We start from the raw sequence: 27,357 nt of genomic DNA, 5'->3' as shown, positions 1-27,357 counted from the left end.
GACACAAGAGTTTCATCGGAGCGCTCGCAAGGAGAGAGGAATGAGGGAGGAGGGACCGGCACCTCCATTTGTAGAGTCGGAGGGAGATGCGCGTCGCCCCTCCTAAGCCCGCGTTTGCGCCACCCTTTGAAAAAGAGCTGCTTCCCTGAGGACTTCGTCTGTCTTTATTCTCAAAGCAGGTAGAATAAAATTGTACCTTTCTGGTTTACCTTGTTTTCTTAAGAAATAAGGGCTTTAGTCACTTCTTTGTCTCCTTGAGGGGGGTTTGACGCAGGAGTGGAATTCTTGCAGATCTGACAAGCCGTAGGGACATGAGCAGCATGGAGGGGAGGCCGTGAGGCAGGTGGTGTAGCTGCCACAAAGAGCGTGGCTCCTCCGGGTAGTAGGAGGGAGTTCAGGTGGAACTGCGGAAGGCCGTGGGAGGGTACACGAGGAGGAAGGGGAAAGAGATGCGAGGTCCCTGGCATAAGCTGAGGTTGCTACAGTGGAGGTAGGTCTCAAATCCATAGGAAAACAGGTTTCCTTCCGCTGTTGTAGAGAAACTTGTTTTACTCTTCCTACAATTTTTCAAAAATCACAGTCGGTTAAATGGTTTGACTTCATTAAGCCTACTCCAGGAGATAGCATGGAAATAAATAATTGAAAAGTTTGGAATTCAAAACAGAACAGATGGAACAAAACTTGTTTCTTTTTGAAGGTGAAGATCAAATCCTTTCACTGAAGTATCTTGGTCCTTCTCAAAAGCAGTCTTGGGATTACTGAATTTACAAATCCGTCCACTGTTTCTGGGTAAAGAACTTCTGGCATTTCATCACAAATTATTACTTTTTTCACCAGTAAAAGCCCATGGAAAATAGTGCTTAGTAGTAAGAGAAGGGCTCCTTATCCTTGGTGCTGTTTCCTTAAAATTTCCCATCGTCACATTATTAAAAATGAAACTTTAAAGTATTTTTCTTATGTGATGTTCTTGACCAACACTATGTTCATAATCCAGACACAAAGTCAGCTCCTAGAGAAGCCTGTTTCACTTTATAACCAGATGGTGCTTTGCCACTATGTTCCTGCTTTCCCAAATAGTTGTTGTATGTTGGAATTGGGAATCCTTAGTGCTTTGGGGAACTTTGAAGCGTGAATGAGGGTAAAATCCCGCAGTCATTGCATGAGAGTGCTTACCCCGGGAGGGAAGAGAGTAGGCCTTCCTGTATTTCAGGTAGGGGGAAACTGAGTTTCATTGAAATACATTGTTACCGGAATTAAGCTTTGGCTTGATGGGATAAACACAACAGCTCATTTGATGAAGTGCTCGTGGTTTTGTTTGCTTTTGTTCCTTCCTATGATACAACATTGCTTTGTTCAGGGCTTCTACTCTATAGCATCTTCTTACAAAATATATTTTTGAAATCACACCTAATTGTAGTCTAGGGTTAGTGCTTCATGAGAACTGCTCTACAGCCTTCAGCAAATTGCAGTTAGTAGGGGTTGGGAGCTATAGCACTTCCAGGTATGTATATGGAACTCCTTTTCCAGGCCAGACATCTGTGGAGAAACTCAAGTAATTTTATACAAATTTTTAAACATTTTTTTTTTTAAATTAAGTATGAATCTTACTATTTTCTTAGACATTGGAATAACTTTACTAATAAAACAAAAGGTGCAGTATTTGTTTTGCTGTAGAGGGCTTGGTGTACAGTACATTTCCTGATCAAACTTCCATTTTTTTTAACAGTATACTACATAATCAAATATAGTTCTAAAGTTTTTTTACTACCATTGTTTGTAAACACTGATCTCCCCCTTCAATCTAGTAAACATTTCCTGTCTTTCGAATGGAATTAAAATTAACTATTCCTGTTTTTTCCCTGCATCCCCCTCTTGTGTGTGTCTGCCAGCATTACTGGGAGTAGTATTTTAGTATGCTTTTACTGAGGAAGTGGGTTTGAAGCACACTGATTTCTGTGCATCTCGCAAATTATTCTGTATTTTATGATTTTACTAGTGAATTTTAAGCATACAGTTTAGAAAAATGCTTCAACCATAGAGGCTTGGTTTTTACTCACTGTGACTGTTTTCTTCCCTCTTGCTCTCTTTTTTTTCACCACTTCGTGCCACTTAGATATGCAACAGATAAAATCAGGTTAAAGCAGATTTCAGGATGCATAAGACTTGGTGGCTAAAGTATGGTGCTTGAATGGCTTTCCCCCCCCCCCCCCAAGTGGTGTAGTTCAGTCTTGAATTATGCTTTTAATAGGAATTTTTTGGTTCTGTGTGCTAGTAGATTTATCGATGGAAAAATATTGTGAAATAGATGAGCATTGTATCAATTTTAAACACTGAATGACTTTCCTAAGTTTACCCCAAGGAGCTTATTGCAGCAACAACTTGAAGCGTCCCTGTTTTCTGATTAGCAATTTCATCTTTCCTCTTTGCAAGACCATCATTCATCTGTTCTATAAAAGGCACAGCCACTGCTTTCTCCAGAGTTGCAGAGAGCTGTAGTGTTAATCCAAATATGATATACATCCCAGCTGGTCAGACCTCTGTTATTTATAGGGAAAATTCCTCAAATGGCTCCAGCAGGTCAGAACAGAGCTCTTAACAGAAAAAAAGGCACATGATGATGGCTGCATTGCTTCTGTCTTGGAGCAGAGGCGGCGTTTCCACATTTGCACAGTGATGGGCTTGCTGTTGTATGCCCAGCCAGACGGTTTGAGAGTCTCTGCATTGTATCCCTGAGACCAGAGAAGTTTGTTGTTCTGAATTTCATTTTGCAAGAAAACGTGCTAGTTGTTTTCCTAACCCAGATGCGTTGCTTCTGTGCAGTGCTGCCTTAACTCCTATTCGAAATTAACTTTGAAAAGTTCCGTGCAAATGCACAGTGGTAGTCATTTAAAACGTGAGAGAAATGTGTTTTATTCTGAACTACTTTCATATTATCAGCATGTTGGCCAACACTGTTATGTAGCCCTATTCTAAGAAACGCGTTTTCAAACAAACCCCAGAAAACCACTTAAAAATAAAACATTAATGTAATAGTAATTAACTGGATCCAACTCCACTGAAGCTGGCTTTCAAGAACATTTTTAAGATACCTGATGTATTCTTTCCTCTTGACCAAAAAAAAAAAAAATATTAAGATATGTTTATTGTTGGGAAGGATTTGTCTCTGCCCATAATTCTCATGAATTACGGCAGGGGGGAAAGGAGCTGGAAAGTTGTGTGTTCCCAGAGCTCCTGTTTGGTAAGTAGGATTGAGGATATTTTGCAGAAGAGACCGGGTAGCTCTGTGACTGCTGGTAAGCTGAGTTGGTGGTAGTTCAAATTACGGAGCAGAGAGTCATTCACAAGAGGGAGGTACTCTGATGCACGTTTCTGGGAGGTGGTGTTGATTTTAGGAACTGTCGTCGGTCTGCCACGTATCGGATAGTGTTTTACAGTTTTCTTCTGCAGACTTGAATTGAGAGACCTTTGCTCTTTAATACAGTGAGGTCTTAGTTATCAGTAGTCTCGTCAAATAATACCGTGTTGCTGAGTAATGCAACTGATAAAAGATTTGATGGAGGTAACTACCATGAGATAAGAGATGAACTATCCGGTCTGTCATTAACTCTGGTGGTGGTATACAGCTTTCCAACTCTGCCGGTTCAAGCTGCCGCAAGTAACTTCTGTCCCTGATGCGAGGAGGATGTGTCTTCTGTAAAATGGTCAGTCTCCGAGCAAGGACTGATCTCTTGGCTTGACTTGTGGGGGCATTAGACTGCCTTTCTAGCAGCCCACTGGTCCAGATGACTGACGATCAACCGAATGCACTTTCTTTTTTGCTTAGAGACATCTCCATCTGTACAGCTTGTCCTTCAGCTGATAGGATTTGGGGAGTTGTTAGGTACCTTCTGAAAGCTCTTCACAATTCACAGGGTGTCTGGGTCTCAGTTTAAATTTTAATGTCAATGTACAATAGATTTTTGTCCGATCTACTCACTTAGCTGCTCTCCTTGTTAGCTTCAACTTCTCTCTGCTAATTGCTTGCTTCAGGGAAATGTCTGCACTTTGAGGTTTCTTTTCCCATAGTGGCATTGAGTTGCTTGGTAAGTGACTCAAAGGCTTGCTCCAGTATCACCACATGACTTGGGAGTTACTGGCTGGGTGGGGTAGGACCAGTACTCCCTCCCTGTTTCTCTTAGGAGTAGATAAAACAAAATGCAAAATTAGGACCAAAGTTGCATATTTCTGAGATGGGGGTGATAAATGTATGGAGGCTGTAGTGAGGAAGGGGAAGGAAATGTGATTCAGTGGAAAACGGAAGAAAAGCAAACGTGTGGCTGTCATCAAAGTGAGGGAGAAGATGGACATGGAGCAGTGCTGCTCACTTGACCTTTCCCTCCTTTGTGTGTGGAGAAGACCACAAGCAGTACACGTGGTCGCCGCAGCGCTCTAAGCGGAAGCTGACAGCCCACCAGGTTTGTGGGTGGGAGCTGCTTGTTTGGGGAAGTCTTTAGGTCAGATGCTGAAAGATACGTCTGTCACTCCAGGAGATTTTGCTTTTCTGACCCAGATTGTCCCAGCTGCTCAAAGAGAGGGTGACATAACCCTTGAGCATAAAGGTCATCTTTTCTTTTCTAATCTCTATTTTCAAAAGCAAAACTGTTGTAGAAGTTTGCTAGAGCAGTTTTTAGATGGTTTTGCGACACCATCTGCCTGGCCCAGGTTTGGTTTTGCTTATCCATTGGTGGCTGCTTGCTTCCCTGCTGCATGCTCATTCTGTATGCTCCTCTCGTTTCCCTTCTGCTTTTCCATGCTGGATTCTCATCTACAGATAGAGAATAACAAGCTGACTTGTACAAAGTGAGTTTTCCAGCGTGCCCATTTCACCTGTGACATTGGTAGTCTTATAGGAAGGCAAGTATCTCTTGTTTATTTTTGTGTTTGAGAGTTAAAATCAGGGAAAACATTTGCCTATGAGTCAGATGTCCTCCCCCCCCAACATTCCTAACTCTAATATATTTTCCATAGGATAATCTACTATATTTTTAACAGAAATGTTCTGGTATTCTCTACGGGTGTGAGTTATTCTTCCAGAACTGAACTAATTGGTGCAATGATGCTTCGTCAAGCCTGAAACCATCACTTGGAGAAGCATACGCAGCCCTGCTCCCCTAATTCTCAAACCTAATAATTAAAATTTTAAAATCTGTGTCAACTCTTTAATTATTGAACAGGAGAAACAAGGAAGGAAGCAGGAGTGTGTGGGGAGAAGTATGAGGTATAGGGAAGAGTGGGGAGCAAAAGAAAAATTGTTGATAGCTTTTCCTGAAAGATGTTAACTGACAGTTGGAAAATCACTAAATTTTTGGTCCTCATCTTCCCCCCCCCCCCCCCCCCCCCCCCGCCCCCGTAGTTTTAACTTGCTACTGAACGAAACGTAGCTGTTGCTGTTAGGCACGGAAAATAACCCCTAATCTTAAACGTTTGTGGTCCGAAATATCTGTAAACGTTTTGTCCTTTCCCGAAGGATGCATTCGGAGCCCCTTGCTGGGAAGGGATTAATTACGCGCGTTCTCTCGCCTGGCCTCTGCACGTAAGGAGAGCGTCCCTGCCTTTCCCGTGCGGCGTGCCTCTGCGCACGTGTGAGCAGGGCTGGCCTCAGCTCGACTTCACTCCTGGTTTCGGCGTCAGGGTTGCGCCTCCGAGCTTGACTTCGCTGGTTCAGATGTAGCCCAGCAGCTGCCGGGTTGGAACGAGGTGAATTGTGACCGTGCGCTCAGAACAGCAGAAAATAGGTCAAGTGTGGGCTGGCTTTACATGGAAAGCGCTAGCGTCGCCTGGTAAGCCTAAGCCTCTTCTCTCCGCTCAGACAAAGCCGTTTAAGGTAAACTGGGAAGTTACCGTCTCCCCAGAAAACCTTCCAGCCTCCTGTAGCCCTGGTGTTTCTGGCTGGCGCTGCCCTTCGCGACACGCCTGGAGCGGGAGGGGGGTTGCCCTGGTTGCAGGGGCACGCGGCGGGGCCGGGTCGATGCCTTCCCCCGGAGCGGTCCCCTCTGGAAAGGCGTTCCTGCCCCGGCTTGCGCGGAGCGGCGCAGCCCTGCGGCCGCCAGCGCCTCGCTGACCTCCTGGCAGCCGGGGCAGCCTTCCCCTTGTCAGAAAGGAATAAGGAATACGCTGTTCACCGCTGATTTATGCGTGCGGGTCTGTCTAGAGAGATGGGTGAAGCGACAGAAGATGTGTACGTTTTAGTCTCGGCTAAATTTGATGATTTTCCTGTAGGGTTTTGATGGGTGAAGCGACAGAAGATGTGTACGTTTTAGTCTCGGCTAAATTTGATGATTTTCCTGTAGGGTTTTGGTGTGGTCCGTGTGGCCTGGGCAGCGCTCGATACCCTCGGGGGTGTCAGCTGCTGCCAGTTTCTCTGTGTTTTAGTTAGATTCTCATATTTTGCCCCTGGAAAAAAGTCTGGTAGCATGGCAGAGGGATACTACCGATTAATAGGTGAAGTTGTTGTTAAGGTCTTTGGTATTCTGCCTATCCAGATTTTATGTCACTGTTTTGTTTTGTGGGTTCCCCCCCCCGCTGCTTACTCTGATGTCAGGCAGGACAATATTACGATTGAAGGTTGTTAAAAAGTTATAATCAGTGAAGGAGATTACAGATCAGTGATATAATCAGATGTGTCAGGTGACACAATCAGTGAAAGATAAAGAGGAAGAAAAAAGGAAGGCTGGTTACCAAGGAATGAAAACAAGGAGAGAATTTTTTTAATGGGAGGAAATCATCTTCTGAAAGATGGCATTAGAGGACTAGTATATATTCTCAGCAGTCTAGATTTTAAAACAGTACTTTTTGGTGCCACTGTTCTCTGAGGACTGTTGGGGCAATCAGTAGGCAGGTGTTGACTTACCTTGTTCCTTGTTTTTCAGACTGCAATTTCCAAATTGGATTTCTGTGCAGCTGAAGTTCAGTGCAGTTGTAAAAATGGTTTGGTGCAAAAAGGGGGGGGGGGGGGAAGGCAGGGGGCTCATTTTATAGAAACTGATTTCAAGATATTCACTCGTGAAACAAGACGAAAACTGAAGGTTCAAGCTTTTGACACTTTGATCTCTGAATTTTTCATTTGCATCGTTTGAATTTAATTGTGGTCTCCTCTACCATTAAAGTACTAACAAAATGCTTATTTCCTTCTGCAGCACATACTGTTGTAAACATTGTAAACAGGACTGTCAAGTTGGTTATGTACTAGTTTTCATTTAGCTCGTGTCCTAAATTATCAGAAAACCTCTAAGCAGCCAGAGGAAGCTATAGTTAATTAAGCCACAGATGGTGAGGACTAATGTGGTGTTGACCTTTGCGAGGACTGCAAAATCTACTTAGTCTTTCTCTGTAAAACACTACCTGAAATGGGTTCCTACTGATGCTAAAAAGATGTCCGTGATGCATTGAAGCCAAATGCAGAGACACTGTGGCCAAGGAAGGCCCTTTCCCAAATAAACATTTGCAGGTTCTAATGCACGGTGTGTGTTGAGACTTGGTCTTTGGGGCTCCGATTTAAGCCTTTCTAGTGCCAAAAGCCAGTATTTTTCCAGGGCTGGTTTTCCTGGAATGCATATTGTCAGTTCTCCTATTCTTCACTGAAAATGGGGAGTTGACAGTTGGCTGGCTTTTCTATACCCTCCTATAAGTAGCACGCAGGCTGTGTGGTTGGGGGTAGGGGCAGCTGCTTGAATCCGCTTTTTAGTTGTTGTTTTGTGCTCCAGGGTTTCATCTCTTGATTTAATGAACTTGTTTCTGCCCCTCAAGTTTGTGAAGAATGACTTGGAGAAGTATTTTAAAATGCTGAGGAAACACCTTGCTTCAATAGTGCGAGTCTTGTTGGGAAGGTAGAGAGCTGTGGAAATGTGCAGGCATTCCCACCACACACGTGCCCGGCTGCCCAAAACAGAAAAGGAGCTTGTGGTCATTTGAGCCTTTCAGAAGGCACTTCGCATGGTCTTCGGGCAACATGCAGGTTTGGCTCATCCAGGGATGCCTCTCAGTATCTTGGACAGTATTTTGTTTGTGGATGGGGCTTGAGTAGGAGAATTCTGTATGTATTTGGATTTGGACTTGTTTTTCTGTGGGTACTGTCTTTGAAATTCCTGTTTGATTCATGACTTAAAGGAATTTAGAAGCATTGTAAGTGATACGCGCTTCTTCACCTGTGGCTTTGAATGCTAAATTATGTTTATCCAAATAAGCTCTCTGAAAATGCTTCAAAGATTACTGCTTGCTGGTTAGAGCAGCGTGGTATCTGAGTCTGATGGTATGGTCTGTAGTTTCTAACCTGTGCCATCATTTCGCACCAGAAGAAAGAACAGATATACTCAGAAAAACACTGGATCACTTTGTTATTTGGGAAAATTTCATTCTTTATTCTTCTCGGGACTTCTAGGAGTCAGGCACATCCCCAGCAGGTCAGAATTCTCACCTAGAGAGGCATGCAACTGATGCAAGTATTCTTTGGATAATTAAGCAGAAAGTCCACTGCACTAGAAGTGAATTCCTCTTTTGGTCTGGAAAGAAGGAAGAATAGCAGCAAAGATCTGAAAAACCTGACATAGATTGGCAAGCTTCTGATAATCACATTGCTTCATGTGACTGTCTTCCAGAAGGGCAGGAAGGATTAACTTGGCCATATCTTTCTAGCCCGTACGCCCTTCGTCGTCTTCAGAGTATTGCATATAGTCATTTGTGGAGCAAGGGGCACTGCCGAATGAAGTACTTAAAGAGCTTCCTACAGTAGATTTAAAGAAGAAAATTGCAGCCCCATTTATTTGATTTGCATTCTGATTTGCATTTCACAAGGATTTCCAACCACCATTAGCATCCTCCTGGAGGAGGTATTCCAGGACTTGTGGAAAAACTAGTCGAGGAGAAGGTACCATACTTAGTTCTGTGAGTGAAACTGCTTTCAAATGAGGAAAAGTCTGGAGGAAAATCCAGAGGGCATTTAATTCTTCTGTGGGTTAGTCTGTCAATGCTGTTACTTTGACCAAGGAGGAGGGGAAAACTGGAAGGTTGTAATTGCCAAGGTTCAAATCTGTAGACAGGGTTGTTGTTTCTTGAGCAATATAAATACAGGGTAAGTAGAAAGATTGCAGAGTCATCTGCCTGTCTTCAGTGCTAAGACAGGGAAGAGACTGCATGGCATCAGCCTTGCTTGTTGCCGTCTCCCTGTTTTTGCCAAAGTTTGTGGTGTGCGCTAAAACAGTGTGCTTAAGGCCATCACCTTATAGTTTAACACATTATGCAATTAATTTCCTGGTTTTTAGGTGTTCAGATTTAAGATTAATGGTGAAAAAAGGTCAGTCATGGCACATGCATTTTTTTCCATAGATATATGTAATATGTACACGAAAGAACAGAATTTTTGAGATTTCGGGAACTTTTTTTTAGTATCTTGATACTGAGCTTCAGTTGTCAGTTACAATTTTGCTTTGCTGTACTGATTTCTATTGACCAATGTTCTGTTTTGTTTGAGGGGTTTTTTTTTTGCAGTGATTGATATGTTAGATGTGTATTCTGTCTGTGTGTGTATTTAGAAATCCTGGGTTCTCATTGATACCCTGTACATAATCCCAGTCAGACCCGCGTGCAAGTTTGTGTAATGGATCTTTGACCTCGCTTGTGCCTTTTGTAGCTCGGCCGTGAGATGAGCTCATCTTTCTCCAAGAGTGAGGAAAGAAGTGCAAAATGGATTTTGCAGTCTCCTTTTCTAAGTGTTCACACCAGGCACTCTCAACCAAAGCTACTGATGTGTCATGGATCTGAATAGGAGACAGAACAAAAAAGGTTCAAACGTGTTGTCTGTAGGATCACCGGTATCTTCAGTGTCAAGTTCAGAGGAGGCAAAGATGCTTAGGAAGGATGCAAAATCCAAAAAAAGAAAAGCGTCAGTGTGCATTGCCTTCAGAAACAAATCAAAAGTGGCTCAAGATGACATAGAGACTCAAAAACTTTGCATAAAGAATCACTGAAGTAGAATAACATTAAAAGTATCAGGTCTGACTTCATGGTACCTAATCAATGTGTATAGTCTTGAAATGAAAATAAAAATTTTCCTAGACGGGACCGAAGGAATTACTAAAAATGGACGAGATCTGCATATTAACTGCATTTTTAAGTCAGCCATACTTCCGAGTATTGCAGTACCTCAGTCCGTTGCTTAGGTCTAATGCTTGTGGATCTGAGAGGGGCGATTTTTGGTACTGACTCTCTTGCAGCTGCTGTGAAAGAGAGTGCATGGGAAGGAGGACAGATGAATGATCGTCACCCAGCTCCAGTTCCAGGGTCTGTTGGGTTCCCCTGGCGAATCACTCCCTCTTTCCAGTGGCGGTGTTGCTTCTGTATGTAGGATCAATGCAAAAATGGATTTGCACAGGAAAGTAGAACAGCTCATACCCTGTTTTAGATTGCCTCGGGAGAGGAAATGTTTTGCCAGTCTGCCATCCTTGAATAAATTTTAGTATTGACCCTCTTGTGCCTCTCATAATGCTAGCAACATACTTGCCTGGTTGGTGATTTTAACCTGGTGGTAGAGGTCCTGTTGATCTTCCCCTTCACTTTGTTCTGCTTTATATGTATTAAAACCGATCATCTTGACCATTCCTTTTGAATCCGAGGCCATATCCTTTTCAAAAGCGTAAGGAGAGAGTAATTTTCTCTATAACTGAAGCATCGATGCATTCTCCATAATGGAGCACAGCAAATCTTCAAGTGTCAGGAAGTGAATTTTGAATTTGAAATAGACATCCTGTGATCAGTGGGTTAGCAGGAATAATCTCATCCAGATGAATAGAGAGAAATTGCTCATGTCACTTGAGGGCCTGGCAGCAGTGCATGATTCCCTGAGTGTTGCTTATATCTTTGTATTCTGCGGCTGGAGCTCTTCGTAATTGTGAAACATCAAGGAACTTGTTGGAGATCAAGGAAAGAAATTACTTGATCTCAGCTGCAGTACTGATAAAACATTTTACATTTTGTATGGGGAGAATCGCTCTGATTATTTTAGCTGTCTGAAGATCTCTTGGCACAAATGAATGTTCCTGCAGCTCACGGATTTCCAAGACTGTCTTCAGCATGAGGAGTCGCCAGGCTGCGGTGCAGCTTCATTTTTCTGCTACAGCCTCAAAGGCAAAAATAGCAAGTTTGCTCTGAAATATAGAGAAAATAGGTATTCTAAAAGTCTGGAGATGAATGACGATTTAAGCCATGCTTTTAAGGATACGAACAAGATTTTGTGCCTAGTTTTTCCTCGTTAGGAGGACAGTGCCACCAGATACGTCTTAATTTCCTAGATGATGTCCTACTCAAATAGTGAAAAAGAATCTTTTCCAGGAGAACCGAATTTAAAAAAACAACCAAACAAAAAGCATGTCTTACTTGAAATTACCTAATTAACAAAGGCCTGCATGTTTGAAAATGAGTAATGGTGTTTCTCTCAGAATGTTTGTTTCTCTTAAAATACAACTCTCTTATGCATTATCTTTGTGGTTTTTTATATCTATGTTTATGCTCAATACGTCCATATTAAATTTTATGGATAAGGAAAAACAGATTTTTTTTTTTTAAATTCATTTAATCATTATTTAAACAGTTCTTTCTGCATACCTGTAAACATTGAAGTCTTTAGAGGGCAATTTTAGCTCGTAGTAAGACAGTATTTATGAAAGTGTGATCCTATTAATAGCTTACAAGTCTGGCCACATGTGGGATCTGACATACCATGTTCCCATGAAATAACTTCTAGCACTATGTTGCGCTTTTAAGTCTTCTCCAAAAATAACACAGGGATTTGTAGGCAATCAGTAAAATTAGCAGCAAACTACTTAATATTGTACTCTAAAATACATCTAGGAAAATAAACAGAAATGTTAAAAGTAAACATAACATATGGTTCTTTTTTTAATCTCTACTTTAGGACGACGTAGACAGTCTAAACCCAGTTCTCAGGGATAACCCGCAGTTACATGAGGAGGTAAAAGCCTGGGTAAAGGAACAAAAGGTTCAGGAGATTTTTATGCAAGGTAATTATGTGGGAAATTGTGTTATTTTTATTCTGTGTCAGCTAGTTTAAGGCCATTAGTTGCGTGGGGTTCATCCCATAGCATTTGTGATACAATGGAGAATATATTTCTAACTTGGAAGTTATTTTTTGGAAGTATTTGTTAATTCCAGAAAACAAGACTATGTAAGAAGCTGTGCATGACTTCTTCAGACTGTTCTTAACTTGTTTGATGTCTTAGTGATTACAGCAAAAGCTGAATAACATTAGTCTGAATGTAGAAATTTTGTGAAATTTGTTTTGAAAATAAGTGGGAATGGCAACCACACACCTTTTAGCATGTTTAAAACTGTTTTGTGCTCTGTTAGTGCTACTGTTTCGTGTGATAACTTCTCCGATATCTGTCTGTGCTTGTAGTTCTTCTCAGTTCTGTCACAGATGAAGAATACTTTCAGATCCCCACCCTATGCCCTCACCCCCAATTGAAAAGTGCCTGTCAAATCAGTTACGATTTTGAAACTCAATTCTAATGCTGGAAGGTTGCAGCAAACGCATGCATTGTTTTTACACTGTAGATACCAATTACATGAAAACTGGTATGAATTAGAATAAATTCTTTTGGCTCAATCTTGCTGAAAATAAAAACATTTTATGCATTTGCAGTATATTACTTAACTTTCCGCAGAACTGACAGGCAGCTCTACAGAGGCACTCCTAGCAATGGGGGGCAGAAACCTCTGTGGGCCTGGGTTAAAGTCCCTGGGCAAACAGTAAAGCAGTTTGAGGATAAAAATGCTTAAGCAGTCATTCCGTAAATTAAGATGGGGAGGGGAGCAGTAAATAATCTGATATTATAAGGTTGGCGCTGAGGTTTGCTTGCTGTCTGGTTTCTTTGATAAAACTAAGATTAGAAGACCAAAGGAATATGGTAAGTATAATATTGAAGTTACAGTAAAAAATTTGTGTCTTTCCTTCTGTGGAGTTTTTAATTTGACTAGATGTGATTATTATTATGGGCCACAGGGAAAGGATGCTGAAAAAAGCAATGCACAGAATTGTGTAGATAGTAAGTTGGTATGTCAGTCATTTTAGATTTTGTCTTAATATCCTCAGATGCAACGCGAGTTAATCGTTTGCTGATGAAATTTACAGCCAAAATTGGATTGAGAGGTGATGCGAAATCAAATTAGGGCTATATGAAAAGGGAAATAAACTTGAGTTTATTTATTGTATTTTATTAGTGTAACAATAATAAGACAATTATAAAAGCCTCTGTGTACACCGGTACAGAATCAATTCTTGAGAAAAGCCCCTGCGCTATTGAAGTAGTCATCTAAATGAAACTGCCAGCCCATCATCCCCACAACTCATTTACATCCCATCATTCCAGGAACTGTATTTTTGTCTTTATATATATATATAAAATTTTATACCATTTCTCAAACAGATGTTTGGATGCTCGGAAGTGCGCAAATTAGGAGTATTTTGGATGATGAGATGAATCTAATCCCAGGGTCCTTGCAGACGAGCTCTCCTGGTCTGAGGAGAAGCTGCAGTCCCAATCCGCTTGCTCAGCTGATGCGGCGCAGCGTGGCCCGAGGAGGGGCGCGCTCCCTCGGGCGGTGACGTGCCGTGCACCGCGAGGGCCTTCGCGGCGCCGCTGCCGCAGCCCCGCGGGACAGCGGTCAGCTGGCGGAGGCTGCTGGCACGTTCTCCTGGGGCATGAGCTGCTCCTGGTCACGGAGACTTTGCCTTGGGCACCGAGCTTTCAGCGGCGTACGGACAGCCCTCCAGCAGTGCTGGCTGCTGTAATCTAGTCATGTTGTCCCTCCTTTCTCCTCCCCTGCCTTCTCTGGTTTTCACCTTCTCCGTTATTACCATTTTCCCGTTCCCTGCAATTTAAGCAACATTTTCAGTGCTACCTTGTCTAGACGCATCTATGAAGGTTATTGCCGTATTCTCTTTCTTCATCCTCAACAGCGTTTTTAGGATCCAGCCTTTTCCTTATTGTCTCATGATGCCAAAGCCGTCCTCTCTTATCTTAGTATTTTCTACTTCGTCACCCTTAAAACGCAGTTTATCTGAAGAAAGAGGAGGGTCGGAGAAAAACATTAAAATCGGATTCCAAATGTTTGAAAAGAAACGTGCCAATTTGAGGAGGGGGAATTTGACTCAAACCCGGTCCAACTATTTACAAGACTGAGACTAAAGAAAACACTTGGCCTTCGTGACCTTTTCTTTGGGCGGCAGTCACAGCGGCATGCTTTGCAGTAGAGATTGTAGGTTTGGCAGGAAAGTAGTTTATTCCTTGTTTTTAAAAAAAACAAACTCCTCCCAAACTTGGCCAAGTTGAAAGCTTTTGGGACAAATAAAACCAGTTCAAGGAACATAGTACAGCGTCTTTGATTTTTAACAATTCAAATCTTTGAATTTTTTTCTTCCTATTAGATGCATTATCACTACAATCTCTGAGGCTGCATGTATAATAATCCTGTTGAAACACCGAGTGTGCTTCAGCCCTGGAGATATTTCCTGATAGTACTGCACAGGCTGTTTCAACAATGCGTAGCTGAGCGTGATTCAGCCAGGGACTGGAGACAAAGCCAGGCTTTTCCTGTAATGGCTGCTTGTGGCTGGGCTGGGCTGGGCTGGAGCTGAGCTGTCCTGTGTCGTGTGACCGCAGTTTAATCTTTCTCCTTCTTCCTGACACCCCAGCAGCACGTAAGAACTCCCCCCCACTGTTTGTAAAGGTAAAGTCTCTTTTAAAAATAGATAGGATAACAGCTGGGATGAAGGGCAGACACAGATTAGAACAAGGAGTAAGAGGAAAGAAACTGGCACCGGGTCAGCGCAGAAGAGTGTAAGAGAAGCTGGAAGCTGATGGAGAAGGGAGGATGGAGCTTGTAAGCTGAGAAGACTGGGAAAGGACTTGGAAGCCAGTGGCCTGGAATCGTAAATGCTGAAATGAGACAAGAAGCTGGGGAGAGGCTGGTTCTGGTTATGCAAGAGACTGAAAATCATTGTGCAGTTAACAGTAGGATGCAAGAGAGGAGGGGCTTGGATAGGAAAGCAGGAATGGGAAATTTGCACAAAGAGACACAGGCAGAATTTTACTGAGACTGTCTGAACAGGGCAGAGCTTTGGGACAGCCATGAAAAGTTTGAGGCGTGTTGGGTTGGGTCAGACAGCCAGAAGTGTGGGAGCTGAGCTGGAGGCGTTCTGCAGGGGCATATGGAGTAAGGGTTGGAGAGAAGCCATCAGGAAATGTGTCCCCACGGGAACCCCGTCTGGTCCAAGACCAGGAATGTGAGACATAAGCTTGTAGATTCTTCCTCTTTTTCTGCCCATACGTATTGGCGATTAGCGGTGCCTGTGCTGGCGCGCTTCTGACCCTTGTCCGGGCAGCTGGAAACGTGCTGGGGGTGATGTCAGTAGGGCTCTCGAGGTTTCAGTTGTGCAGTGGATGTTGTGGATGTGGGTGAAAGAAGGGTGCCATTGCACGGTGTTTCTGTTTCCCAGCTGCTTTAAAACCTAGATAATCACATGCAAAAGGTATTTCAGAGGGCCTTGCTAATGTTCCAGAATTAAACCCTAAGACCGCTTGGAAATGTCTACATTATTACTGCTTTTGCACTCCTTTTGATCTCTCAAATGTTGACGTTAAAAACAGTCCTTACGATCGCACACTTTCTCATGCAGAAAGTATGATGGGCCCAGTTGTGTGAATATGGATATTTGACTCGAGAAAGCTGTCACCTGTGAGGTCCCTGTTCGCTGCAGATGTTTGAGCTTACTTCATGTACCGGGCAGGGATTGGAAAAAAATGATCTTTAGGAAAGACGGGGGAATGCTGGCGTGGCCTGTGCGGTTGAGCAACTAGGCACTCTTAAATCATTTCAGTTAGGCTTTTTGTAGGTTGTCACCGAGGGGTTTTGCTTCCGTTCCTGTAGGCCTGGCTTGGGGTTTGGTTGCGGAAGTAGCGAAACCCCACACAGTTGGAACTGAACTCGTACAAAATGCTATATAAACACTAACTGCGATGAAACTCAGGGTCCTGGTGATCAGATGAGACGCTGAACATGAATAAAATTGTTGAATCTCAATTTCTGGGTCTTGAAACCAACTATAAAATAAGTACTGTATCATAGTATTTCCCCACTGCCGTGGGCTTTTGGAGGTGAATTAGAGCGATCTTTGCAAAGGGACAGCGTGCGGGGTTTCTTTGCAGTTGATGAATCTGAAAACAGGAGCTGAAGTCTTCATAGCACGTGTGGTTTTGAGTGTTCTGTGTGGCCGTAGCAGGGACGGGATCACTCAGCTGCCTTTCCGACTGCTGTAATGGAGAGAAGCTCTGTGGTCACTTATGGGAAAGACTTGGCAGATGCAGAGCCTAACCGCCAAGATGTAAATCTTTTCGCCAGCAAAGCATCTGGGCATGTGACTAGCCTGTTAAATAGCTTCTGTATAACCTGCTGCTGCCACTTTTCTAGCCTTTCAGATTGCTTTGCTATGGTTGCTGTTCGTAGGCAGGAATTTTCCCATCGTTTGTCATCGTGGTTGCAGAAAGATTTAGTTAGATAAGAAAATTGTATGTTGAAAATGCGAGCATAATTGACCTTAAAGCATACTTTAAACATACCATTTGCATTTCAAAATGTCTTCCTGAATAAAAGCAAAATCCACAGGCAGTGCTGTGCCAGAATCGCCTGTGGTTTGCCGTCTGTGCCATGCGCACTGCGCGTTTGCTGTGAAGCTTCAAAAAACCAGGAAAACCCAGTTATGCTTTTTTTTTTTTTCCCCTCTCTCCTTTCCTGAATTTCTCAATGGCTTTTTTATTTCTTCCCCTTCTAAAGGTCCGTACTCCTTAAATGGTTATAGGGTGAGAGTGTACAGACAGGACTCTGCCACCCAGTGGTTCACTGGGATCATTACCCACCATGATCTCTTCACCCGCACTATGGTGGTCATGAACGACCAGGTGAGTTGGACGTGCCGCGCGCGCGGAAAACGGCCTTCGGGCATGCACGTTGGGAGCCTCTCAACTCTTCTTTTTTGTGGCATGCGGAAATACGCTGGGTCGTTCAGTTCCAGCAGGGCAAGTCGGTTACTGCGCTGAAACTACAGCGTGACTTTGCAGTGGGCCAGCAGTTAAAACCGTCCTGAAGCTGAACGTTTGTGCAATGATATGATTAATACCCATCCTACAGTTTTGCTTTACTTCTGCTGTCGCTCTTTGACTACTGAAGTCTTTGAAGTGAAGCGATCTAATTTGAAGAACTGGTCTTCCCTGTCAGCTCCGTTGAGAATTTCTTTTCTCAACGCTGAAATCTTTCAGCGCTGCGGTAGCGATTATTTCTTCCAAGCGGTTGAAATATCCGCTTTCCGCAATCTATTGAATTAAGCATTTACTGCAGCCCTAATTTACATTTACTGTGGTGGGTTTTAGTTGTATTTCTGAAGTTCATGTCACAAAAAGAATTAATGCTGGTATTTTTAGTGGCAGTAATGAATTCTATTTCAGGAGACCAGAGTAATGACTCAACGTTAATATAGTGAATGACCCGTCTGCCTTGAAATGACTGACAAAATCATGTGTGTCAGTAAAGATTTAAGACTAGTCTAATGCTCAAATATGTTCTTTCCCTTAATTTGCTCTAATTCATTTTCCCCAAATATTATTTTTTTCGCTTTGTGACACATTGATTAAAGATCTGGTTACCATTTCCTTCTTTCTGAAATGTCATCCCTCGCTAGTAACACTCCGCCGGTCTTAGAGTTCTTGTCTCCAGTTGTTTTGGTTCCTTCCTTTCAGCAGTTTTGCTTCTGTTGGGAGCCATATTGTAATGTGCTTCTGCAGCATATTTTATAGTATATTAAATAAATTTTGCAAAATATTTGTATATTGTAATTGCTACGTAAGAGTTACTCTATGAAGAGCTCAGTGTCTTTTAATTTCACATTTGCAGGTCAGTGAAGGGGGAGGAGGTGGTCATGGGGTACTTTTTTTTTTTTAAAAAAAAAAGGTAGTTTTTTTTACAGTGATATGTGAAGACACATTTGCTTTTGTTTTACTCTTCCCGGCCTTTGTTGAGAGTCATATGTCAGTTCTGCTTGTCAGGATTAAGTAGGCTTTTCTCTGATTAGTCTTTAGCATACAAAATAGACTGGTGAACACTGATACAGAAAATACAGATTGGGCAGTGCCTGAACATCTGCTGATTATTACTTTTTTTTCCCCCCAATAAACCAGGTGTTAGAACCTCAGAATGTTGATCCTTCTATGGTTCAGATGACCTTTCTAGATGATGTTGTTCACTCTTTGTTGAAAGGTGAAAATATTGGCATCACTTCACGCCGACGGTCTCGTTCCAACCAGAACAGCAACACAGTCCACGTAGATATATTTATCTTTTTACCTAAGTATTTTCGTATATTGCAAATACTGAAAATACATGTTTAAAGTCGCTAATTAGAATTGCATTTAAGTCCATTAATCAAAAAAATTGTTTTCAGGGTCATTACACACGTGCGCAAGCAAATAGTCCCAGACCAGCAATGAATTCCCAAACTGCAGCACCAAAACAGAATTCTCACCAGCACCAGCAACAGAGGAATACTCGGCCAAATAAGAGGAAAGGCTCTGATAGCAGCATGCCTGATGAAGAGAAGATGAAAGAAGAAAGATATGATTATATAGGTCGAGGAGGTAAAAGCAGTTATTGGAAAGGGAGGGAGAGATTCTTAAGACCATATTAGACTGAAAATGTGATAGATGTGTTTTTATCTTTTACAGAGAACCCCAAAACCAAAAATAAACACTTCCTTAGTAAAAGAAGAAAACCTGAAGAGGATGAAAAAAAATTAAATATGAAGAGACTGCGGACAGACAATATCTCAGATTACTCTGAGAGCAGTGACTCAGAAATTTCAAATAAAAGATTAACAGATTCGTCCTCGGAGCAAAATTCAGAAAATGAGTTAAAAAGCAAGAACACTTCAAAGATAAATGGAGAAGAAGGAAAATCCCAAACTATTGAGGGAGTAGAACATACACTAACAGATAGAGGGTCTCCATGGGATGAAATACAGGAGGATAAAAAACACGAAGAGACAGAAAGACTGAAGTCATCCTTCTTAGATCAGCAGGAAAAATCTTCACTCCATGTAGCAGAGCAGCCAACACCTCATGAGCAGAATGCCAAGGATCCACATGTTCAAGAGTGCAATGCAGAAAAACATCATACTGCGGAATTAAAAAATGAGCAGTTTGTGCCCAGACCTCCTACTCCGAAATGTGTTGTTGACATTACTAACGAAAACAACTCTGAAAAGGAGAGCCGGGATAATGCTGCTGCAAGTACCTTGGGTTTGCAAACGGTTCAGAAAACAGAACCTCACAGCAGCGATTTAAAACAGCAGTTTGCAAATGCAAATTTCCTTGAAGCAAGAAAACAGGAAGCTGATCAAAGTTGGGTTAGCAGTGTTGTTAACAAAACAGATTTGATACAACCTGGGGTTGTAAAAACGTTATCAGTAAATGAACACTTAAATCCTGAAAAAGTGCAGTATGGCTCATTTATGTCTTCGTTAAATGTAGCTTCTCTAGCAGAAGAGAGTAAACTGCATAAGCAAAGTCCAGTCCCCGATTCTGTGAAGTCAAAACCTAGTGCTTCAGTTGATCATCCTAAAACAAAGTCACCTGATGTTAAGCCTAAATTCACCCAATCTTCCGATACTGTGAAGTCTAAGGTTAGTTCCCAAAACAGCCATGCTACTGGATTAACAAGGTCAGCCAATAAAACTGATCATGATTTGCCTAGGTCTAGTTTTCATCCGGTTCCAGCTAGAGTTAGTGCTCTAGAAGCTACTAAAAGTCCTCTTATCATTGACAAGAATGAACATTTCACGGTGTACAGGGACCCCACTCTGATTGGACAAGAAACAGGAACTAATCACATTTCACCTTATTTGCATCAGCATAATTATCCTCTGCATTCCTCATCCCACCGAACCTGTTTAAATCCAAACGCTCATCATCCTGCATTAACTGGTTCATCCCATCTGCTAGCTGGGTCTTCAGCTCAGGCTCCCTTGTCCGCTATTAACACTCACCCCCTTAGTACCGCATCTCACCATTCTGTTCATCACCCTCATCTACTTCCTGCAGTGTTACCCGGAGTGCCTGCTGCCTCCTTGCTGGGTGGCCATCCGCGACTAGAGACTGCTCATGCTAGCAGCTTAAGCCATTTGGCATTAGCACACCAGCAGCAGCAACAGATGTTACAACACCAGTCTCCACATCTTCTTGGACAAGCTCATCCTTCTGCTTCCTATAATCAGCTAGGGCTTTATCCAATTATTTGGCAGTATCCAAACGGAACACATGCTTACTCAGGACTCGGTCTGCCCTCCTCCAAATGGGTCCACCCAGAAGCTCCTGTTAACGCGGAGGCTTCCTTGAGAAGGGTAAGTCGTGCTCGTTTCTTAACGACGTATTTAGCCTGGGCTAGTGGCTCCCAGGAATGGTTTTCTAGGTACAGACTCGGTAGTTTGTATCTCAGCCAGTGTGCGTTGACGGTGGGTTTTTTGAGTAGGCACAGAACTAACTAGGAGTGGAAATCCAGTAGTAACCGCTGTCTCACAGTGCACGTGACCAGGGAGTTCTTCCAGACCTTGATTTCCAAAGTATTTTAAAGTAAGACAAAATGTTTGGTTTTAGTTTATGACCAAGTGAGGTCAGCCGGCTGGTTTGGGACCTCGAGTCCGCTGGCTGAGTATTTGCTACCTCAAACTATGAAAACCATTAGGTAAGTTAAATACTAGGAGAGGTAGGACAGTCGTCTTCATCGTGAAACTTCGGGTATGCTTGCTAAATAATGGAGAAAGGCTGAGACAGGAGGAGTCCTAAATCCAGTGGGAAGTTCTGAAGAGAAATACTCTAGCACTTAAAAATCTTTCTTGCACTGTGCACCCATTTCTCTTGTCTTTACACCTATCTGTGTACCCTCTCTTGGCATATCTTTTTCTCCCCTTCTGTTCCTGTTGACACACATCCTTGCCTTCCCATCTGCTTTTTACTCCTCTGTATTCAAGTCAGGGTGATTCCTCTGTATGCTGCGTATAACCGCTGAAGTCTCAGAAGAAATGGTTTGTGTTTTTCAGCCTAGCGCCCAGTGCGGCGGCAGTGTTTGGCAGGCAGACGTGGCAATTACAGGAAAAGTTTTCTCAGCTCCCACAGGCTTGGGATATGGCATGCTCATTGCAGGCACCTTAGAGGAACAGTGTAAGATGAAGCATGTGTAGCACAGACAGAGACTCTGGAGAGCTTTACTGCCAGCTTCAATCAAACCTCCACTGAGCATGTGCATGCTGATTTTTACAGGCCTACAGCTTGGCCTAATTTGGGCAGATTTGCACAGGGACCACAAAAGGCATGTCGCTGACAGTGGTCCTTCTGCCAAATTGTAAGTCTTTGCGTCAAAGCTTGGAGTTTCTGAATGGTTATAGAGATTTTTTTTCTTTTTATCATGGGGAAAGCTATTCTTCCTCAGCCTCATTCTTGAGAAAAGCCAAACCATTGTGGCTAAGTCTTTCCCGAAGAGTCAGTTTGAGTTGGCCTTGTAATATGCAGTCAGTTTGATCTAAAAGCTGATAAAGTCAAACGCAGCAGAGAAGAAAAGCCCAGGAGAAAACTATAGGTGGATTTATCTTTTCATGTTGCTGCCTGCCTCCACCCCATGCTGAAGTCCATTTTGAAGAACTTAGGATACGCTCTGTTTTCACTTTGGCTGCCCAAAGTATGCAGCCCTGCATACCGAGGCACGTAGCTTTTTAATTATGTTGATATGTGGCAATTGTCTTGTGGTGACTTGTCTTCTGGCTTTCGCACTGGAGGCCTTTTTAAAACACGTCTTAGAAACCCAGAATGGGCGTTGCCGAGGTCGGTTTGCATGGATGCCACGATCGCAGAAAGAGGCCCGTGTTTCAGCTGTAGCAGCAGCAGCAGCAGCAGCAGCAACCCTCGGCTCGGGGCTGAGCCCCGTCTGTGCGCTGAAGGAAGCGTGCCCCCCAGCCCACCCTTCCCTACCGTCCGCGGGGGGCTGTGGCAGCTCCCGTTTTGGGCTGCGCCGGAGATGGTTGCAGGTGGAGTCACGAAGCTGTTTGGGCAATGCTTGGTGCTCAAGCAGATGTTCCCCAGCTCCTCTAGGGAGAAGGTGACGGGCCTTTTTTGCATAATACTTTAATACAGCTTACAGGCTATTCGTGGGAACTCGCCACAGCGTGGGAACTCCTGGCCTAGGAAATGTGCGCGCTAAAACTGTTAGCGCAAACCCAAGCGGTTGCTTTAAATATTCAAAAGAATAGAAATCAGAACTTCAAAGCTGTAGCACCTGCAGATCTGTTCTGTGCTGCGTGCGTGTGTCATGAGAGCTTTTGGCTCCCTTTCTGCTGCAGCAGTTCTCAACTGGGAGTCACCAGGACTGGGGAGAAAGAGAGGGATGCACCGGTGAGGAGCAGAGGAGGGCAAGAAGTTCTGGGCAGTGGCAGGAGTTAGGGATGGAGCAGCACTGAGAGGCTTTGGGGCGCACATGAGCGCTCTGCTCATGCTTGTTCCGGTCCCTCCTTGGCTTGTCCCTAGCACTGGAGCACCTCTTCAGCAGGGTGCCCTGCCTTTCCACTCCTCTGCGCCTGTTTGTTGTAAGCAGGTCTCAGAGGAGAGAGGGAACGGGGAGAGAGACGGAGAGCTGCTCTTGGTCTTTTCTGCAGAGTTGTTACACAAGTTTCAGAGAAGATACGAAAATAGAAACTTACCCAAGCAGTCAGTTTCATAAATTAAGATTATGACAGTTGTGAGTAAACGAGGCGGTTGGTATTGCCCACCTTTTGAGTATTTAGGTACACAGTACAAAATTGTGGGTACTGCACGTTTGCCATGCTGCAAAGTATGGCAGGCGTGTACGTTTAGGGTTTTAATAGTGTGCTGCTGATGAAATTAGGCTAAAGAAAAATGCCTGGCAAAATAAAGCAGCTTAATTAGGGTTATCCTACTTAATCGTTTGGTTGGGGGGAGGAGAGGAACCATCCAGGAAAGAGGTACTTCTGTCCCTTATATTTGAGATTTGTTGTAAAGCTGGAGATGAAATTGTGTTCCAGAAATACTAAACGTATTTGTCTTTTGAAAGAAATAGTTTTTGCAATTCATTGCAGAGCTAATGGCCTGTTTACTGCAGTTAAGTGCTGTCAGACTATCATGGGTTTGCTAATTTTGATGAGCTTGAGATGCCATTCTAGAATTAACTATTCATGGTGAATACTTGAGAATTAAACAGTTCTAAGAATGCTTCTGAAATGTGTGTAAACTATTTTGCATGCCGCAAGTCCAGGGGAGGTACAATCAGGTGTACCAGTTGATAAAAAAGGGCCTTAAAATGTTAAATTTTATTTACTCTGTATGATTTGATGCTGAAATACATTACTTCATTCTGGTCATTGGTAGGACTTGATACGGTAACTCTTGCGGTCCCCTGATTATTTTGAAATCTGATTTCGGTTTTTTGTTTTGGTTGGTGTTAACAGAATACTCCCAGCCCATGGTTACACCAGCCCACCCCAGTGACCTCAGCTGACAGCCTTGGTTTACTGAGTCACATTCCTGTGCGACCGTCCAGTGCAGATCCCCTTCGGCCTCTCAAACTGACAACGCATTCCAGCCCGCCGTTGTCCAAAAGTATCGTAGAGCATCACAAAGAGTAAGTTTGCTGTTTATTTAACTCTGTGTGAGAGGGTACATTTCAGCAGCTGATGTCTTCTAGCTTCCTTGTAGTTGATTTGTAAACGTGGGTGCCTGTGATAGAGAAAAGCTTGTCAGTGTGCTGCAAAAGAGACTCTGCCCTGTTGACTTGGAATGGTACTTGAGTTCCTGAGTCACCTGAAGACTTTGGAAAATTGTACCTAATGTATTAAGAAAAGTTTATCTTGTGTTAATAGATAACTTTGTTCGGAGCATGGGAAGAAAGGTCTTCCGTTTAGCACGTTGCGCTGTGTTCAGACTAACCCGTGTCTGCTTAACCTTTTTCAAACAGAGAACTGGAGAGGAAAGCGTTTATTGAACCTTTACGTTCTGTTACAACTGCACCAGTAAAGACGGAGCTAGAGCAAAGCAGAACGCAGACAGCAAAGGAGAGCCATATGCACAGACATTTTGCAGATCCAATGTTGAACCAGCTGCCAAGGCCACCACAGGAGACTGGGGAGCGACTGAGCAAATACAAAGAAGAACACAGACGGATACTCCAAGAAAGTATTGAAGTTGCTCCTTTTACAGCTAAAATAAAGGCACTGGAGGGAGAGAGAGAGAACTATGCCAGGGTAACGTCCTTATCTTCAAGTCCCAAAAGCCATTCGGTAAAATACGAGAAAGATGCCGAACGCTCTGTGTCAGAACTGTATAAAATGAAGCATTCGGTTCCACAGAGTTTGCCACAGAGTAACTATTTCACCACCTTGTCTAACAGTGTAGTAAATGAACCGCCAAGATCGTACCCGTCAAAGGAAGCTTCGAGTGCATATGTTGATAAGCAAAGTAATTGTCCTTCAACAGCAGCTAGTCCCCAGTCTCTCCCCTCTTACATTTCTTCTCTTTCAAAACCTCCACCTTTAATTAAGCACCAACCAGAGAGCGAAGGCTCTGCGAGCAAGATGCCCGAGCAGCTTTCGCAGTCGGTGCAGTCTCACTCTGTAAATTCTTTTAGAAGTGACAGCAGGAGCCCCACTCAGTTGTCAATCTCATCTTCAAATACACTCCGGAGTATGCCTGCCTTGCATAGAGCCCCCGTGTTTCACCCCCCTGTGCACCAGAACCTGGAGAAGAAGGAAAGCAGCTATAGCAGCCTTTCACCTCCGACTCTGACCCCAGTTCAGCCCGTTAATGCTGGTGGTGGCAAGATACAGGAGTTGCAGAAACCGCCAACTTTAGTACCCGAGCCTAAGGAAGCTCAGACTGTTTACAAGGGCGCTCCTGAACAGAATTTATCAGAAATATGGAAGTCCAGTAATGCCCCAAATAATGAAAAAGTGGATTGGCACGTTGAAAGAATGAGTGGGAAGTCACAGTCCGCTACAGCATCTGTTATTGTGCGTCCTCCTTCTAGCACGAAATACGATAGCGTAGCAGTAATGCAGCCTGCTTCCAAAGATCGAGTTAGCGAGAGATCTTCAGCTGTGACAAATCAAGCAGATTGCCTGAAAACAGCGGAAGCCAGGGAGACTGGAAGAATCATTCTGCCAAATATGAACTCAGACAGTGCTCGCACACAGTATGAAAAGAAATTTCCAGCTGTCTCGCAAGGCAGCATTCCTCATGCTGTCACCCCTACCACAACTATGATCTGCAGTACCAAAACGGATGTCACCGCATCAGCAGCGACAACTACCAGCGTGTCGAGCTGGGGTAGTTCAGAAGTGACTTACTCCTTATCGAACACGGTCTTGGCCTGCGCACCGCTGGAGTGTACTGCCTCGAGAGCGGCAAGTCAGGCGGTGGCGCAGACCCAGGAATGCAAGGTCAGCACTCCAGCTCCGGTTACGCCCGCCGCTGGCAAGACAGGCAGCGCTGCTCAGCCCGGCTCGGGATTCTCCACCTCCACCGACTTTGTCCATTTGAAAAAGCACAAGGCAGCCTTGGCTGCAGCTCAGTTTAAAAGTAGTAACACCAGTGAGACCGAGTCCAACTCTGTGAAAAATCAGACATTTTCAACCTCTCTCTCCCTAGACAGTGCTATCGTCTGTAATACAATAAACAAAGCAAACTCTGTAGGCAGTGGGCAAACTTCCCAGACGAGTCAGCCAAACTACCACACTAAACTGAAAAAGGCTTGGCTAACAAGACATTCGGAGGAAGATAAAAACACTAATAAAAAAGAGAATTCAGGGAACAGTGTTTCAGAAATTATTAAGCCATGTACTGTCAATTTAATAGCTTCTACATCAAATGATTTGCAAAATAACATAGATAGTAAAATCTTGGCAGATAAGTTTGCAAAGGAAGATAAGCACCCTAGGAGAAAAGCAAAACGAACTTACGAGTCTGGCTCTGAAAGCGGAGACTCTGATGAAAGCGAGAGCAAGTCAGAGCAAAGGACTAAACGGCAGCCCAAGCCAACTTACAAAAAGAAACAAAATGATTTGCAGAAAAAAAAGGGTGATACAGAGGAAGAAGTAAAACCGAATGGTGTTCTTAGCAGGAGTGCCAAAGAAAAAAGCAAGCTGAAGTTACAGAGCGGCAGTAACAGCAGTGAGTATATTAGTCTGATTTGGAAGAGACAGACTAATGTGAAGTCTAACAGTGTTAATCCTGGAGGGTTTGTCATGCACGATAGCTGGGAAAAGAGTTAAAAAGCATGCTTGTGTAAATGAGTAGCTCCAGATTTATCTGCCTTGAGGCCATTTGAAATATCCTGGTTTAAGAAATTCAGCGTTTTGTATATATGTGTTAACAAACTGGTTCTTGGCCTAAAAATGAGCAGTAAACAAACTGGTTTATGCTGTCCGTCAGAATTCAACAGACTGGTGCATGTAGTTGTGCCACTTGTATTGAGAGAGATATATACATACATATATATTTTAGAAGATCTAATGCGTTTATTTTTAGAGCGCTACCGGAGGGAGAGATTCTCTATTGTTGAACTTTAATTCATCCTTTGATCAGGAAGCCAGAGGCAGTTCCTTGAGAGCCTGATGCCACTCTGTTATGATTTGGGTAATTTAGTGAAAGGTTTGAGGGAGAGTCATTTCACACTCCTAGCTAGCATGCGTATTACTCGGTGTTAACATCCCTCTTGTTTAAGGAATAAAGAAATTTAGGGAAATACAAATTTCAATTCAAATGTAATGCTGTAGCATGTAGCAGATTGTAACTAGATTTATCTGAAAAGAGAAACTGGTCTGCCAACATGAGGGATTTTATTCAAGAACTTACCTTATTTTTTTTATCCCAATTTATTCTTCTCCAAGGACTATTCTTTTGTCCTTGTTCTGGTTGAGTATGAGAAAGTCTGCCATTAAATTACTTTTTGCAAGAATTTTTAAGTACAGGTAGTAAGAAAATGAGTACTGCTCCCTGTAATTACATTCTCTGTCTTTTCACTGCCTAGTGTATAGTTACTCTTCTGGTATCTGAGAGTATTTGATGCCTAAGTTGTACTGGGTGCTGGAAGTGTTGCAGTCTGTCTGAGGTATTCTGGCTTGGGTCCAGCGATAGTAGTATTACTTCTCCCCCAACTACTGGGTAGATCAAGGAGAACATGCCTATACAGTCTTTCTCGGTTTCA

At 43.2% G+C, this 27,357-nt stretch overlaps 1 protein-coding gene across 3 annotated transcripts in view; it reads left to right on the top strand.

The window, feature by feature from the left end:
* Nucleotides 1-27,357, top strand: part of JMJD1C (jumonji domain containing 1C) — a 168,566-nt gene that overhangs the window by 117,224 nt on the left and 23,985 nt on the right. For 2 of the 3 annotated variants that reach the window (XM_075717424.1, XM_075717423.1), the window contains 7 exons: nucleotides 11,945-12,050; nucleotides 16,882-17,006; nucleotides 18,279-18,422; nucleotides 18,542-18,734; nucleotides 18,822-20,494; nucleotides 23,606-23,778; nucleotides 24,112-26,318. In XM_075717424.1, coding sequence (XP_075573539.1) covers nucleotides 11,945-12,050; nucleotides 16,882-17,006; nucleotides 18,279-18,422; nucleotides 18,542-18,734; nucleotides 18,822-20,494; nucleotides 23,606-23,778; nucleotides 24,112-26,318 — 4,621 coding nt within the window. Of the gene's footprint in view, nucleotides 1-11,944; nucleotides 12,051-16,881; nucleotides 17,007-18,278; nucleotides 18,423-18,541; nucleotides 18,735-18,821; nucleotides 20,495-23,605; nucleotides 23,779-24,111; nucleotides 26,322-27,357 lie in introns of all 3 variants that reach the window. The other variant, XM_075717421.1, reaches the window with a different exon arrangement.

The sequence above is a fragment of the Pelecanus crispus genome, chromosome 10 (genome assembly GCF_030463565.1).
Source record: "Pelecanus crispus isolate bPelCri1 chromosome 10, bPelCri1.pri, whole genome shotgun sequence".
Taxonomy (NCBI): domain Eukaryota; kingdom Metazoa; phylum Chordata; class Aves; order Pelecaniformes; family Pelecanidae; genus Pelecanus; species Pelecanus crispus.
This window is presented reverse-complemented; position numbering and strand designations above follow the sequence as displayed.